This window comes from Ursus maritimus, unplaced genomic scaffold (assembly GCF_017311325.1).
Source record: "Ursus maritimus isolate PB19 unplaced genomic scaffold, ASM1731132v1 scaffold_1, whole genome shotgun sequence".
NCBI classification, from domain to species: domain Eukaryota; kingdom Metazoa; phylum Chordata; class Mammalia; order Carnivora; family Ursidae; genus Ursus; species Ursus maritimus.
The window spans coordinates 98,143,030-98,160,424 of record NW_024423343.1 but is presented as its reverse complement, the minus strand read 5'-3'; the positions used below and the strand labels follow the sequence as shown (position 1 = coordinate 98,160,424).

Genomic DNA, 17,395 nt, shown 5'->3' with positions numbered 1-17,395 from the left:
GAAAGTGCTACATTTCTAGTTGAGTGATAATAAGGATGTATTTCTTCCCTGTCAAAATTCCCAGATGCCCTTCAGAAGATATGAACAGACACTTTTCCAATGAAGACATACAAATGGCTAACAGACACATGAAGAAATGTTCAAAATCATTAGCCATCAGAGAAATTCAAATCAAAACCACACTGAGATACCACCTTACACCAGTTAGAATGGCAAAAATAGACAAGGCAAGAAACAACAATTGTTGGAGAGGATGTGGAGAAAGGGGATCCCTCCTACATTGTTGGTGGGAATGCAAGTTGGTACAGCCACTCTGGAAAACAGTGTGGAGGTCCCTTAAAAAGTTAAAAATTGAGCTACCCTATGATCCAGCCATTGCACTACTGGGTATCTACCCCAAAGATACAGACGTAGTAAAGAGAAGGGCCATATGCACCCCAATGTTCATAGCAGCAATGTCCACAATAGCTAAATCGTGGAAGGAGCCGAGATGCCCTTCAACAGATGACTGGATTAAGAAGTTGTGGTCCATATATACAATGGAATATTACTCAGCTATCAGAAAGAACGAATTCTCAACATTTGCTGCAACATGGACGGCACTGGAGGAGATAATGCTAAGTGAAATAAGTCAAGCAGAGAAAGACAACTATCATATGATTTCTCTCATCTATGGAACATAAGAACTAGGAAGATCGGTAGGGGAAGAAAGGGATAAAGAAAGGGGGGTAATCAGAAGGGGGAATGAAACATGAGAGACTATGGACTATGAGAAACAAACTGAGGGCCTCAGAGGGGAGGGGGGTGGGGGAATGGGATAGACCGGTGATGGGTAGTAAGGAGGGCACATATTGCATGGTGCACTGGGTGTTATATGCAACTAATGAATCATCGAGCTTTACATCAGAAACCGGGGATGTACTGTATGGTGACTAACATAATATAATAAAAAATTATTAATTAAAAAAAAAGTAAAAAAAAATTCCCAGATGCCCTTAATCATCTCAGATTGGGGGCAGCCTTTACCACCACCTGGGTCCCTGTTTGGCACAGATTTTAATGGAACAAGTTCATGGAAACAAGTGAAGCCTGGGCAGACAGCAGGCACACAGCAGAGACACCTTCCCCTTTCTCCACTCTGGGACTCAGGTAGGCAGGAGCAGCAAGCGTCCCATCAGAGGACAGTCAGCTGCAATGACGCCTGTGCCAAGCTCAGCCCCTGTAAGCCCGGAGGGCCGGGTCACCCTTGCTATGGTGCTGGTGGCATCCTCCCCCGGGCCTGCTTGCATTCCCCACACATCCGTGGTGTCACAGGGATGCCTGGCCCTGAAGCTCCCTCGCTGTTCCTCTTGGAGACAGAGGCCGTGGCCACCCATGTTTCCCGCAGACCCTTCCCATGTTTGTGTCAACATGGGCCACACTCAGCCAGCTGGCTTAGCCTCTTGCATGCAGAGTAGCTTGGCCGACTGGTGGCTGAGAAGGGCCAGGGAGAGTGTTTCCAGGTGGAGAGCGAGGAGAGGACCAAGGGCGAGAGGTAGGCTAGCCCACCTTCCCTCCCCCTGCTGGAGAGGGAGCCTCAGGAATAGCAGGCAGAGAGGCCCTTTGTACCCCACATCTACCTCCCTCCCCCTGAAAACACCAGGCCAGTGCTGATGAAAAATAAATCTCCCAGCATGACCACATGATTTTGGCCTCAGTCTGGCTCCCACCTCTACCCCGTCCCCTGCTTCGTGTCGCTTCTCTCACTGGGAGAAGGCCAGGGGTAACAGAACTAAAATGCCCTGAGTGCTCCTTACATGCCAGGCACTTTGAATACATGATCTCATCTGCTCCTCTTCACACCTGTGAAGTGCTGCTGTGACACAGATTTGACAGGTGAGGAAGTTCTGCTCGGAGAGGGCGTCACCCTGCAGTAAGAGGCCAGAATCTAAACCCAGCACCAGCACCAGGATCCATTCTTTTTCACCTCAAATGCTGCTCTCCTCTGGCCAGCCTTTCCCATTCCTGACACCCAGATCTCAGGCTGCAAAGGTGTTTCCTCATGCAGAAATTCTCTATCATACTAATTCAGACTAAAGTGTGAGTGACACAATAGGTTACTCTCCTCTAGGGTGTATGTATTTTCAGGTAGCTGTGCTCACTCTCAGAGAATGACTTTGTTGCATGGTACAGGGGCTGAATGGGATTATTTGGGGTCTTGGAGGATAGGAAAGATGTGAGGCCTGGGTTGGGGTGGGTTGGAGCTAAGAGCTTGGAGACCAGTGTTGGCAGCTGCGGTGGGGGAGACCACCATGCCCAACTCCACTTGAAACACTGTTTTCACTGAGCTGTCCTCACTGATCCCACCCTTCTAGCCATAGGTCCTTGTGAATGAACTGCACTGGCCTCTGGGGGAGCCGCCTTTTCCTGGGAGGGGCCAGTGAACTCCAGCCTAGTGCTATGATTCCATTTTTGCTCTCACAGAAGGAAGAGGAGGGAAGAGCAGGGGAGGCACCTCTACTCCGTGACTTGGGGACTGGCTGAGTGGCTGGGGGACAGGAGCTATGGCCCAGAGAGAATGTCCCCGCTCCTGGTCTGCCTCCCAGAGCCTGTCCAGGGAGATGCTCACTCCATTACTCACCTTCTCCCCTCTCTGAGTTAAACAGGGCTCGAGTGATTACACCATCTGACAGAGGGGGGAATATGAGGCTGGGAGAGAGAGTGACTGTAGACTCTTGGTAAGGCCTGGACTTGCAGGAGGGAGGACAGTGGCAGGGAGGGGGCTTCCTTTGGTGACATTAATTCCTTGCCCTCACTTTTTTTTTTAATTGAAGTGTAGTTACCATACAGTGTTATGTTAGTTTTAGGTGCCCAGCATATTGATTTGACAGTTCTATAGATTATGCAATGCTCGCCATGATAAGTGTACTCACCATCTGTCACCAGACAACATTATTACAGTATTATTGACTCTATTCCCTATGCTGTACTTTTCATCCCCGTGACTTATTTATTTTATAACTGCAAATTTGTATCTCTTAGTCCCCTTCACCTATTTTGCCCATGCCCCCACCCACTGCCCCTCTGGCAATTACTAGTTTGTTCTCCATATTTATGAGTCTGTTTCTGGTCTTGTTTGTTTGTTCATTTTGTTTTTTAGATTCCACACATAAGTGAATTCAGATGGAATTTGTCTTTCCTGAATTATTTCACTTAGCATAAGTGAAGGTCCAGCTATGACATTGTGAATTCTTGCCCTCATTTTTGCGAGGCACAGGCTTCTGGAAGGTTCCCTCCCCTCAATGCATGCTCCAGAATCTTGCATGAAGTCAGCAGACTAGTCAGGTTAGGTGCACTTAAGGGGAAGCTATCAGGACACTTGAAATTGAACTGTTACCATCCCGCCCCTCCCCACACCTCCTCATGCACATCCCTTGATCCTGCTTTCCTTTTCCTCTCTTTTCTTCACCCAGAAAAGCCCAAGATATGTGTGTGTATGTGTGTGTGGAGAGGAAGAGGATGGGCAGGGTTGACATTTTCCTCCAATCCTCCCTCAAACCCAAGAGGTAAGGAGCATTGCTAACCTTTTAAGATGAGGAATATGTTCAGGGAAGAGAAGTGACTTGCTCAGGGTCACACAGCTGGTTAGTGGAAGGAGGAGGCATGAGCCATTCATGATGGTAGTGAATGGTAGAGGACTTCATGGGTCACTCTCCCTGGCAACGTGCAAGCGTGCACAATGAATTAGTTCATTAATTATGCCCTTGATGAGCACCATGGGTATCCCAGGTGTTATGCTATGCACTGGGGTGCTAGGAATAAATAGACTCTAGTTCTTTTTTTTTTTTTTTTTTTTTTTTTTTTTTTTTAGACTCTAGTTCCTGCTCTCAAAGAGTTCATAGTGTATTGGGATAGAGAGGCATGTAGAGTAATGGTTGCAACTGACTGTGGCAAATTCCCTAATCAAAGGTGATCACAAGCCAAGATGTCACTCCAAGATTTTAGAGCAACTACCTTCCGTTTCAGAGATTCACAGAAGGCTACTTCTAGGAGGAGACTTTTGAATTGGGTTTTGAAGGCTAAAAGGAATTCATCAGGAGTTTGAAGTAGTAAGAGGAACGTTCCACGTGGTAAAAATGAAACAGCTTGTGCAAAGGCTCTGTGGCATTTCTGCGGGATCCTCCTGGAGACAGTGCCTTAATCCAGCATTTCCCAGATTGGGTTTCACAAATATTAGTGCCCCTGCAAATAATAAAGTCAGGTAACAGTAGGGCTTACTCCATGCCAAGCACTCTTCTAAGAGCTCTCAATGTATTAACTCATTGAATTTTCACAGTGACCCTCTGAGGTAGGCACTACTGTTATCCCCATTTCACCGAGGAGGAGACAGTAGCACAGAGAGGCTTGCTCAAGGCAAGACAGCTAGTCAACAGCAGAGCCAAGATTGGAACTCAAGCAAGAATGTTCTAGAATCCAAGCTCCAGGTAGTACATAAAATCTGGCCAAATATGTCAGAGAAAATAGCACAATGACTATTGGCCTAGTAAAGGTTCCAAAAAATATAGCAGCAAAACAAACACACACATGCACATTTTTTGGACAAAAGTTTTCCATACCCATTTTATTTAACAATACATTTTTTTTTCTTTCAAGAATGAACACATGGAAAACCCTTTGGGAATTGCAGTCTTGTCCCTGAGAGTGACTCCAATAGAGGCTGGACCCTTTGTTTGGGGGCTGGAGGACTTCTCTAGTCCCTGATGATCTCTAATCAATCCTGATGGGTGCCGTCTTCTCCCAGAGCTGCAGCCCTCCCTAACAGAATCTGCCAAGACCATGCACTCCTTCGCACACTTTAAATGCAGGGAAACAAAAACCATCAGAATTTGATGGAAGCCCTTTTGGTGTTGTCACAGCTGCACCTTTAGCCTTGTGCTTGATTTCTCTCTTTCCTGACTGGGAGGAGAAGTGGCTGTTGGAGAAGGTTAGTGGTTGCCTCATTATAGCTGAGTTTCATGGTGTGTGTGTGTGTGTGTGTGTGTGTGTGTGTGTGTGTGTGTCAGGGTGGGTACAACACAGAGCAAGAAGCCAAGAGAAAGGAAATGGACAGGCAGAGGGGGAAGAACAGTTTTTCCAAGCTACCCAACCTCTGGTCCAGCCAGCAGGGGAAGTCTCCTGTGCAAGGGTGAGGCTGGGAGAGGGAGGGTATATGTAGAGTGTCCAGTGTTTCCACGAAGAGCTGTGGCTTCACATTAAAGCCTGGGAACATGAGTTAGTTCTTGGATTTCTGAAACCCGATTCCTTCCTGCCAAAGGAAGTCTGGCAGCCACAGCCATTAGCACCACGGACAGCGCCAGCCTGCCAGGTGAGCCCTGGGGAAGGCCTGGACTTCGTGCTCAAGAAGCAGACAGACGCTGCACTGGTAGGACCGGGTTTTGAGAGAATCACAGGATATTTTTGCACTGCACAGATGGGATCTTAGCTGGACTCACTGTCTTCTATATCCCCCTCTGCTCATATCTCATCAAATGGACACAGGGTCCCAAAGGGGAAAAAATGCTGGCTAGGGACCCAGAAAACGGTACCAAAGGAGGGTGATGGAACCAGAAGATATATCCGGGTGCTCCAAGGGTGCACAGAGATAGCTGAGGTCCCAGGAGCACTGTGGCACTCTATTGGATTCCCTGCCTTGTCTGTATCTTCAGGGCTTAGCCTAAAGTAACTGCCCATTAATGGTGCAGGGGTAGAGGGCCCTGCTCCAGGGCTAAGTTCCACATCTGCCTGAAAAAGGGCTGAGTCTCCCTCTAGGGGAAATCCTTATGGTCTCAGATGAACTTTTGAATCAAATGCCTGCTTCCCTCCACAAACAATACGTGTTTTCAGGACGTGGAAACTTTATTAACAGCACAAGAGAAGCACAAGCCTGCAAGGAAAAAAACAAATAAGAAGGTTCTCTGGTGGCCTCTGGAGCTCCTGGCAGCTTGCTGTGCTGCCCAGGGGTAAAAAACACCCACCACTGGGCTCCCCTGTCTCATTCTGCTCCATCTCATAAATGCATGTTGAGTGTTCAGTCCCAGGGCCAGCCCTGTGGAGATGAGGAGAACAAATGGCAGGGTCTTTGCTGAAGAACATACAGCCTCCTAAAGAGGAAAAGTCACTCAGAGAAAACAGGATAATGCAAGGGCCATCTGAGATTGTCATGTGTCACATGTGTCACCCCAGCCCTGGATCATAAGTGGCTCAGGTGAGGCAGGTCCATGTTGGTGGATGTTATCAGGGAGGCAAAAGAGGAAGATGGAAAGGTAATCTGTATAGGCTTACTTCAACCAGCAAGGAGCAGAATGTTTCTGCTTTTGGCTGGATTTCCCCCTTATCTTGTGCACAGTAGGCACTCAATAAATATTTGCTTCATGGAGGAGTGGTTAAACGGCACCACCTTGCCTGCTAGAGGACCGGCTGGCCCATGGTGGGAACAAAGCTGGCTCAGTGGGGGAGCCCCAGCTTGACTCACGATCACCTGGGGTTTCTGTCTGAGACAGAGCTGTCTTTGGAAGCTGGGGACCTTATAGGGCACTTGGGCTCTGGAGAAGGCAGACCAGGGACAGCTACAGATCCACAGCTCTGTAAAGACCCAGCTGGGGCGAACTCCGCAGATAATTAAAGCCCCAGTCAGTCTCTGAGAGGGCCAGGTGAGGGCTTTCAGGGGCTGGCTGACCCTCTTGACTCAAACGTGTTGCTGCTGCTTCTGGGCTAATGGGCCTGGCAGGTGCTTCCTCATTGGTCCCTGAGTAGGGCTGTCTGGATATCTTCAGGGGCTGAAGCTGGAGGGTTCTTCCCCCACCCCCTTCAGCTGTGAGCATCTCAGGAGCCAAAGCTGGAAATGAGAAGGAGCCCTCGGGTCACGGTGGCCCAGCCTCTGAGAACAGAGGGAGCTTGTGTAGCAGCCTCACTCCTCCTCTGGCCCGCGACTGCGGGGCACTTGTCCCTGCTTGAAAGGACTGGGTATTGGTATCCATACCCCCAAAGAATGCCTGCTATAGTGCCCAGCATTTTCCTTTCAAAGCAATCACTCAGTAAACACACTGGAAGACTGAGGAGCTGGGGGCTGAATATACAGGGCAAGGGCTACTATAGTATCTCCAGAAAGTCCACAAGTGGTGCATAAAGAAAATAGAGGGGCGCCTGGCTGGCCCCATTGATTAAGCACCTGACTTCGCTCAAATCATAATCTCGGGGTCCTGGGATCAAGCCCCACATGAGCTTCATGCTTAGCAGGGAGTCTGCTTCTCCCTCTCCTTCTGCCCCCCACACCCCTGCTCATGCGTGCTCTGTCTCTCTCAAATAAATAAATAAAATCTTTTTTAAAAAATGAAGCTGAAGTGCACAGTGATCAATGTTTGTGGGGACTGGAGACTTGATAGGAAAGGAAAGATAGGAAAGGATACATGCAACTTATTGTCTACGCCAGTCCTACACAGATCCCTTCACTCTATAGACCAGTCTCTTCACTGTGCCCCAGTCACCCCTTGAAGGGCTCCATCTCCTTTCTGCACCCAGGTCTTCTATCAGTTCAAATCTTACTTGTCCTTTAAGGTTATGCTTTGTCTCTTTATCTTTGGACAAGCTTTCTAAATGCTGTGGCCATAGTGACTTGATTTTGGCAGCCTCTTCCTGTCTATACCCCTTGTCTACACCACCTAATAGATATCTTACATGGCTGTTCGGCTGCTTTCTATTTTTTAGTCTTGTCCCTCCAACTGGACTATAAGCTCTTTAACTCTTTTTCTTTTTTTTAAAGATTTTATTCATTTATTTGAGAAAGAGAGTGACAGAGAGATCATGAGCAGAGGGTAGGGGTAGAGAGAGAAGCAGACTCCCCGCTGAGGCGGGTCCCCAATGCAGGACTCCATCCCAGGACCCTGGGATCATGACCTGAGCTGAAGGCAGAAGCTAAACGAACTGAGCCACCCAGGTGCCCAGCAAGGTCATCATTCTTGAATCCTCACTCTCCAGCTCCTACCCACCTCACCCGATCCCACCCCTGCACGGCAGTGTCCTGAATATCGTAGGTGCTCAATAAAATTCTTACTGAGAGAATGAATGAGCAAATAAACGAATGCATAAGGAAGGAAAAAAAGATGAGAGGGGAGGGGGGAGGAGGGAGGGAGAGAACCAAAACCATTTTGGTTTTTGCAAAGGCTGGCAGGAAACTGCATGGCTGGTAAAGTTAGTGCCCCCTCCTTGCTCTCCTTTCTTACTCTTCCACCATAAAAAGTGTCTTTTTGAGCAAACCATGACATGAGATAAGGGAAATTTTCAAACAACATACCATAGTAAAGAACTATAGATATTTATTAAACACTTACCATATTCTTATTTTTTTTAAGATTCTCTTATTTATTTGAGATGGAGAGAGAGCCCACGAGAGGGGGGAGAGGCAGAGGGAGAGACAGAATCCTTAAGTACACTCCCCACTGAGTGCAGAGCCAGATGTGGGGCTCGATCCCAGGACCCTGAGACCCTGAGACCATGACCTGAGCCAAAACCAAGAGTCTGACACTTAACCAACAGAGCCACTCTGGAGCCCCTTACCATGTTCTTATGATAGTTCCTGCCCTTACAAGGCTTACATTTAGCTGAGAGAGAAAAGTAGCACACACGAAACCTTCAGGCAGAATGGCCTAGTGGCTGGGATCCCAACAGGATATGGAGCAACTATTGGGAAATTACATACAACAATGATATTTGTAAATATATAAATTTATCTCCACTTCTTCATCTGTAAAGCAGGGCACACATCCCACAGAACATTAAAAGAATGAATGTATTTAAAACTCTTGGTGTAGTCCCTGGTGGTAGTGAGTGTTCAGTAAACATTATCTATTGTTATTATTACTAAAGATATCAAACTTCTAATGCATTTCTGTTCTGAGTTGGTTACTAAGAACTTCAGGCATTGGGTTATCCTGGTTCCCTCTTGATTGTTGATTTCCCCCTTCATATTATATCATTTTCACTAGCAAATAAACATGCCCATCTTTCTCCCACCATTAACCTCACTTCCTGGATCCCACAGCAGCATTTGGCTGCCACCCCAGTTCTCTGTCCCCTTCCTTCTCAAGCTTCTCAAGAGTTGTCTGTGCACACTGTTTCCCTTTCTTCATCTAACACACATCTTGAGTTCATTGCAAACCAGTGCTTTCTCCAGCCTCCTGACTAGGAAGGGTCTTATTAAAGTCCTTTATTAGTCAGGCAAGGCCAACTGCTGTGACAGATAAGCCCCGAATTTTAGTAACTTAATACAATCCAGATTTATTTCTCACTCAGTTCATGGTTCAGTGTGGGTTGGTGTGGGCAAGAGGGGAGAGGGCCTCTGCTCCACGCAGTCACTCAGAGACTCAGGGTCCGTTCATCAAGTGGCTCTGCACCCCCTGGGACGTCAGGAGCCTCTGGGTCTAGCTGCCAGATAAAGGAAAAGAGAGCTTGGAAGATTACATGGGAAATTATAGGGGCCAGGCCTGAAAATGGCTTATATCACTTCTGCTCACATTCTCTTGGCCAGAGTTCAAGCATATGTCCTCACCAGTCTGCTGGGGAAGCTGGGAAATGCAGTTTGGCTGTGCCCAAGAGGAAAAGGAGATGGTTTTGTGAGCACATGCCATTATCCTTCCCACAGTCCCCAATAACTTCTATGCTGCCACATCCACTGGATACTTTTTGTCCTCACCTTATTCTCTTAGCAGCTTTCCAAATATCTTGAAATGCTCTTTTCTGTAAGTCATCCTTTTAGTTTTCTTCCTTGCTCTGGCTACTTCTTTTCAATCTCTGTTGCAGATTTCCTGTTCTCTCCCCAGCTTCAGAATGACTGGGGTGGAGAGCTCGTTCATCATGAGACTGGGTTCTCCCTCTCTCTCTCTCTCTCTCTCCCCCATTCTCCATTCTTCACTCTCAAAGCTACACATAATCTGTATTGTGAAGCCTTTGTGGTCTGTATCTCCATTTTTTACCTCACCTCTGAGTACTAGACTCATATATACCACCCAGGTGCTGTCTTCGTCAAATATTTCACCGATAACTCAAACTTAACATTACCATACTGGGCTCACAATTCCTTCCACTTCCTACCTCCCATCTCCCACAATAGATTATTCTTCCTCAAATATCCCCCTGCCATGTCCATTCACTCAGCTGCTGACGCCATATCAGGAGGTGACCTTGATTTCTCATCCTCTTCCTCCTCTCTTAACTTCCATCTTGAATCCATCAGCAAGACCCATGGATTCCATGTTCAAAATGCATCTGGAATTCACCTACTTCTCTTCTACTATCCCACACCAAGCCACCATTACCTTTTGCCTGGATAACATAATAGCTGCCAAACTCGTTTCCTTATTTCTATTCCCTCCCTCACACCATTCACCGCAGAGCAATCAGGCTGTAGTTTGCAAAATGGAGATGGAACTTAAACTCCTTCAGGGGCTCTCAACTACACTCAGCGTAAAATCCAGACCTTTTAACAGGACCCCAGGACCCTGTGTAATGTGGCCCCTCCCTAACTCTGATCTTATCTCATGCTGCCCTTCCCCTTGGGGATGGAGGTAGGAGATCAGCCAATGTATTCAAGATGATGTCTCTAAAGAGCTTACAGTCCATTTGGGGGCACAGATCTAATTCAAAGAAAGCATGCTAACAAACAGCTATGCCAGGTAGTAGCTATTTAAATATAAACCCAAGTGACACAAGTGGAAAGAGGTATAGGGAGCCCTGCAGTATAGCTAGAATGGACAGGACCTGTGCTGTTTACCACTGTGCTGAGTGCATGTAGCACAGTGCCTGGCATACAGTAGGGGTGAATAAATATTTGTGGAACAAATGAATGATATGATTCCTCACCTACTGGAGCTCACGGCCTGGTGGAGGAGGCTAATAAGTAAACAAATACTTGGTCATATGATATACGATGGCAGGGGCATGTATATTCAAGGGACTTTTTTTTTTCTTTTGAGAGCGAGAGAGAGAGAGAGAGCAGTGTGGGGGAAGGCAGAGGGAGAAGGAGAGAGAGAATCTTAAGCAGGCTCCACATCCAGCACAGAGCTGATTTGGGTTTCAATCTCACGACTCTGAGATTGTGACCTGAGCAAAAATCAAGAGTGGGACCCTTAACCTACTGAGCCACTCAGGTATACTCATTCAAGGTGCTTTAAGGGTACATGGGAAGGAATTGTCAACTCTGCTTAGAGACGGGTCAGAAAGACTTCGGACAAGGAAGTGACACTTAGCTGGAACTTGAAGGATACTTAGGGCTGAGTCCAGAGATATGAGCAGGGACTGGTGTCCCACACTGAAGACGCTAGGGTACAGATGAATGAAAAGTGGGGCTCATTCCTGGTGGGGGCCATTAGAATGTCAGATAAGACAATGTGTGACCAACTATTCAACTGTACGTCACAGCCCACAAGAGCTTTGTGAGAAGGTGCAGGTGTTGGTGCAAGAAGTGCAGGCTGGCTTACTGGTGGCAATTTGAGGCAGATTTGAGTCACTACTGGGCCTTAAAATGTAAAACCATGGTCTAAATGGAAGGCAATATGCTAAGAAAGGTCATAATTAATATTAATGAGAAGACAGTCACTGATGACTCGAATCACTCAGGGAGAGCAGAAGCCAGGCTGATGCGGAGGGGCGTCAAATGCTCCAGCAGGCCACTCTGTCTGACTCTGCCATGGTGAGAGGGAGGGAGAGGGACAGGGGAAGGACCTGATGACTCATGTGGTCTGGGGCAGAAGGCTGCCTGCTCTCCACCAGTTCTAGCTGCCACCGTCCCTGCTCCCGGTGGAGTGCTGGCCTTGAGAAGAAGCCCTCCTCCCTGTAAGCCATCAGTGCTCCCAGGAATGCTGATCCCCAGGAAAGTTTGCTTTGCTTGAGTCTGAGAGGGTGAAAGCCTAGGTCTCAAACATTTGCCCCTCCTTACTTCTTTCCTGCCCAGATTCTGCAGGGGTGAAAACACGGGGATTTGGGGATGGTGGTCTACAGGGCTGGGGAATTCAAACTGAGTGATTATCTGCCTGGAAAACGTTTTTGCAGGTGGAATTGTGGGACAGGAAACATTTTGGACACTTTTGGTGGAGGGAAGGCAGCCAGAGCAGGGCAGCCTGAGGGGAGTGTGGGAGGGGTTGTCCAGTCCCCATTCTCTCCTTTGGGGAAGGATAGAGCATGTGGGTGAGCTTGGGTCTCTTGCTTTCTTAATTCACAAATCTACCCCCCACCCTACTTACTACCCACATGTCTCATCTCAGTGGCCTCGATCATGGTGGTGGGGGTCTAAGGTATCAATAGTTAATAATAATAAAGCTAACCTTTACTGAGCAGCTATTAGTCTAAGGCCTTTACATTAATTCACTCATTTAGACTCTTAATAACTCCGAGACAGGTACTTTTGGCATTCCCATTCTTCACACTTGGAGACTGAGGCTCAGAGAGGTGAAGCAATTGCCCAAAGTCACATAGATACGAAGTTGCAGACCTGGGATGGCGTGGCTCCTGGAATCACCATGGCTCACGAGTTTTAGGGGTGACTCTAGGGAGGGGAATGGAGGGCTCCCAGGACTCAGCAAACCAATGAAGAATGTATCCAGGAGCTAGCTGACAATAGAGTTCACTGCCAGGTTCTCAGAGCCCCTGGTCAGGGAATGAGGAGTTGAGCTCTGTCATGTGGGCGGGGGACACTGGGAAGCACTATACACTTTCAAAACCTCTGTTTTCTTATCTCTACAGTGGGAGAGTAATTGCTAATCCATAGGGATGTTGGAAGGAGAAAGTGAAAGAGCACGTGCAAAGCGCCTGATGCATCAAAGTGGGTGCCCAATAAATGAGTTCCTCCTCCCTCTTCTCCCCTGGGTAAAGTCGGCTTCAGACTGGGTCCAGTCATCTTCTCCACAGATATGTACTGAAGGCCTGTATGCACCAGGTGACAGATCTTATGCTCTGCCCTGGGAAACACACCCATGAAGAAAGAGGCTGGAGCATCATGGGGTGGGGTGGGGAAACAAAATGGGTTTTTAAGCGACCCACAAGAACACAATACCTAATAAATGTACGTTCTTCTCAAAGCAATAGCCTCAGGAGGGTGCACGGTTCTTCCAGAGATGCTGATGCCTTGCCAAGCACTGATAGCAGCACTTGGACTTTCTTCCCAGGCCTGGCCAGGTGCATGCCCACGGCAGGGGTGGGGGACAGCAGGCGCTTTAGGAAGGTAGTTTCAGAGAAGAGAATGCCCAAAGTCACACAGCTGCTAGCTGCTCAGGGTGTCAGAAGACCGGGGCTGTGCATTTCTGGTCTTCCCAGGACACAGGAGCATTTCCCATCCTTCCTTTATCCTCACATGCTGCACTGGAGATGGATAATTCTTCTCTAAATCTGGCGTCACCGCTTATTCAAAACTTTGGCTCAGAATGGCTTTGGACTTTTTTTTTTTTTTTAATGTATAACTAAACCCACCTCAGTAGGAGGGAGCCGGGGATGTTCAAAGGAACCTGTGTGTGGATCTGCCTGGTAGCGGTGGGCGGGGAGTGGGAGCTGGGTATCCCAAGGTTACCACCAAGCGCTGGGTGTCAAGGATTTGCATTTAAATGATCTTTATACAGAGGATAAGGGCCAATGATTTTCTTGGTGGCAGAAAGGGGCCAAGGCTCATAAACTCTTGTATCGGGGCTTTGAGCTTTTCAAAGAATCACTCAAAGAGTTGCTGGAGCCCGTTTAACAGCTTGGAGTTCTCGGGCTAGGTGTGCGGAAGACCTTCCAGAAGCAAGATTTTTTTCATTCTGAAGAAGTCAGGAGGGTTTTCAGAGAGTCCTTCGTTCCAGGGCCTCAAGAGACTGAGCTCCTTGACTTGGTGGGTTGACGTCTGGTCCCGCTTGCAGGAAGGGGGGGGGATGGATTAGGTGACCCCTCCCCAAACGACCGTGCTGGCACCGGGATTCCGGGAACCTTAGAGACAGGGCGGCGGTGCCGGTCCGCCGGTGAGTGCGCGCGTGGGCGTGGGTGTGCGGTGGGTGGGAGGCGCGCGAGGGGGGCCGCGGGTGGGTGTGTCAGAGGCGCGGGGGCCGGGGATGCGCCCGCTGCGCCCACTTGTGGCTCGCGGGCGCCGCAGGAGGAACCAAGCCTTCGCCGCCTCTGCTGAGGACGCCGCGGGATAGGAGGAGGACCGAAGGCTGATGACATGAGGGCGCCGTCTCCCGAGTGATGGCAGCGCGCGCTGCCTCGCCGCCTCCGCCGCTCAGCCCCGGACTCCTTACGTCAGGGTAGCTGGGTCCCCCCTCCGCGCGGGAGCCAGCGAGCAGCGGGAGAGCAGAGCAGAGCGCGCCGTGGAGCCGGGGCGCCCTCACTGCGCGCCGAGCCCCGGCAAGCTGGGTTGAGGAGGCAGCGCCGCCGAGCCCGCGCGGGACGCCGCCGCTGCACCCGGCGCTCCGCAGCCGCCGCCGCCGCCGCCGCCCGGACCCGTGGGGCGCCGGGCTCAGCCTGGGCGCCCCCCGCCATGCGCGCCGGGCTCCGCGGCTTCCCCGAGCAGCCCCAGCGCGGCTGGCACTGGCACCTGGGCCGAGGCGCCTCTCGCTAGAAGTGGTCGGGCGCCCGGAGCAGGGGGTCGCCACGTCGGGGACGCGGCCGGGATCCGCGGAGTCGGCCCCCGAGCGCGGGGAGCGGGGCCGCCCGCGCCGCCCCACCATTACCTCCCCGGGCGGCAAGGAGGAGCTGGTGGCGGTCGCCTCCCGGCTGTGGCAGCGGCGGCGGCGCGCCTGCCTGGCGGCCGTCGGCGTGCTCCTGGCCATGGCGCTGGGGCTGCTCATCGCCGTGCCGTTGCTGCTGCAGGCGGCGCCCCCCGGCGCGGCGCACTACGAGATGATGGGCACCTGCCGCATGATCTGCGACCCGTACAGCGCCGCACCCGGCGGGGGGCCCGCTGGCGCCAAGGCGCCGCCGCCCGGACCCAGCACGGCCGCCCTGGAAGTCATGCAGGACCTGAGCGCCAACCCTCCGCCTCCTTTCATCCAGGGACCCAAGGGCGACCCGGGGCGACCCGGCAAGCCGGGGCCGCGGGGGCCCCCTGGAGAGCCGGGCCCGCCTGGACCCAGGGGTCCCCCGGGGGAGAAGGGCGATTCGGGGCGGCCCGGGCTGCCCGGCCTGCAGCTGACGGCGGGCGCGACAGGCGGTGTTGGGGTGGTAGGTGGCGGAACCGGGGGCGGCGGCGACTCCGAAGGCGAAGTGACCGGCGCGCTGAGTGCCGCCTTCAGCGGCCCCAAGATCGCCTTCTACGTGGGTCTTAAGAGCCCGCACGAAGGCTACGAGGTGCTCAAGTTCGACGACGTGGTCACCAATCTCGGCAATCACTACGACCCCACTACCGGCAAGTTCAGCTGCCAGGTGCGCGGCATCTACTTCTTCACCTACCACATCCTCATGCGCGGCGGCGACGGCACCAGCATGTGGGCGGACCTCTGCAAGAACGGGCAGGTCAGTCACCCTTCACCGCCGCCGGCCCTCGCGAATCCCCGCAGCCTCTCCTCCCCACCCCGCGCCCCAAACCGCCTGGGAAACCAGACTCCTTTCTCCCCACTCGCGAGCGTCCGGGCGAGCCCCGGGAGGGAGCGCGCCGCCGCATCCAGCTTCCGGGTGCGCCCTGGTGGCGTTTGCCCCCGTGTGGCGCGGCAGGCTGTGCCCCGAGCGCCCAGAGACCCCGCCACCTGCACTTTCCAGATACTAGCGTCCCCGCCAGCAGCCCCGCGGGCACCTCGGAAACCTCATTCTTCTTTAGTTCTCCCTTTTCGCTCCCGTCGCCCCTTTGCCCTCCAGTCTTCTTTCTTCTCCGCCTGGTCCCCTGGTTCTCCCCCTTCCCCGCTGGGTCAGGGTTTATGAAGCCCCCTCTGTCCTTTCTTCCGGGACTTGACTTGCCGGCTGCCTAGAGGAGGGGACCGGAAAGGAGCTGGCCAAGTTGGGGAGAGGGAGAGGAGAGAGAGAGAAGCCCGGGTGGGAGCGTGGACCCTGGAGCCGCGGGCAGAAGGCCGGCGAGGGTTGGGGGGCGCCATGTGGGGGTTGGGCAAGGCCCAGGCAGGGGTGCCCTGGCCCACCCGCTCTGGCGGCTCGCCCCCAGGTCCGGGCCAGTGCCATCGCTCAGGACGCCGACCAGAACTACGACTACGCCAGTAACAGCGTAGTGCTGCACCTCGATTCAGGGGACGAGGTGTACGTGAAGCTGGACGGCGGGAAGGCGCACGGAGGCAACAACAACAAATACAGCACGTTCTCGGGTTTTCTTCTGTACCCGGATTAGGAGCGCAAGGAGCGCGGGGCGGAGTGGCTTCAGGCCGCTCTGTGCCCGTGTCGGAGAGCTGATATTCCTGGCTGGAGAGGACCACTCTCCCTTCATGACACTTCCTGACATCTACGGAAAAGACGCGTCCCTGCTGTCCTCCCTGCCCCGCTCCGACCTCAGTGTGTCTGCAACTCACCACGCCCCGCTCTGGGCTGTCCTCCCGGTCCCGGTCCCCAGCCTGGGGAGGGAGAAGGGAATGCCCAAGTGGCAAGGTGAGCCTGAACCCGATCCCCGGAGGCGGAGGCGGAGGCAGCTCCGTTGAGACTTTGCAAACCTGATTGGACTGGACAGGCCTGGCGGGAGGCCTGCCCTTCCAGTCCCCCTCCTTCTCCGAGTGCCCTGAGACGGACAGCTCTCAGCCCTGGCCAGCGAGGTAGGCCAAAGTGAGCAGGAACTCCCTGGGGCTATCCTTCTTTGTGACCCAAAATACCTGTGCAAATTTCCCTGTCCATCAGCAAAAAACCACCCCCGCGGCAGAACCCCCGCAAATGGAAAATGCACCTCTCCACCGCACTCCTGAGTCAGACCCACCTTGACACATTAAATTATGTTTTTAGACCATGGGCTCCGACTCTCTCTCAGTGTGGCCCCAGGATGGGGGGCCTCCAGACATCCACCTTGGTGTAAAGACCTTAACTAGGCCCTGAGTAGCCTCATCTCCTGCTTGCCAGCCGCTGCCTTAGCCCTGCCACCTGGGGTGGGTGAAGAGACGTGGGGAGATGGGGTGGCAGCCTCCCTCCCTTTGGGGATGTGCTCCCCTGGGCTGTAGCCCTGAACTGTAAGAGCCCAGAGGAGGGTGGGGGGAAGTTAGAAGCCCCTGGAGAGAATAGCCTTGTGGGAGGAGGTCAAAGGGCAAGAGTTTCTGGAGAAGGGAGGGGAAAAGAAGTCAGGGTCATCGGTCATCTGCAAATGGGAGGCATGAATGAGGCACCTGCCAGCAGGTGATCTCTGGGACGTTTGCTCCTAAAAGGAAGTGCAGAAGTCCTCCGCAGAAATCCACCCACTCAGGCACATACTAGACTCAGCCCAGGTCCATTTGCTCACACACCAGCT

The 17,395-nt window shown here is 51.9% G+C and overlaps 1 protein-coding gene across 3 annotated transcripts; it reads left to right on the top strand.

The window, feature by feature from the left end:
- The first annotated feature begins 14,799 nt into the window (after window positions 1–14,799).
- C1QL2 (complement C1q like 2) lies at window positions 14,800–16,543 on the top strand. Of its 3 annotated transcripts, none has more exons than XM_040637814.1 (3): window positions 14,800–15,151; window positions 15,197–15,483; window positions 16,121–16,543. In XM_040637814.1, exons 1-3 carry the CDS (start codon window positions 14,800–14,802, stop codon window positions 16,298–16,300), a joined length of 819 nt encoding a protein of 272 aa, XP_040493748.1. In that variant the 3' UTR covers window positions 16,301–16,543. The 3 variants fall into 3 exon arrangements, with proteins under 3 accessions (XP_040493748.1, XP_040493749.1, XP_040493747.1); XM_040637815.1 differs by having other exon boundaries at window positions 14,800–15,181; window positions 15,230–15,483; XM_040637813.1 differs by having other exon boundaries at window positions 14,800–15,483.
- The last annotated feature ends 852 nt before the right edge of the window (window positions 16,544–17,395 follow it).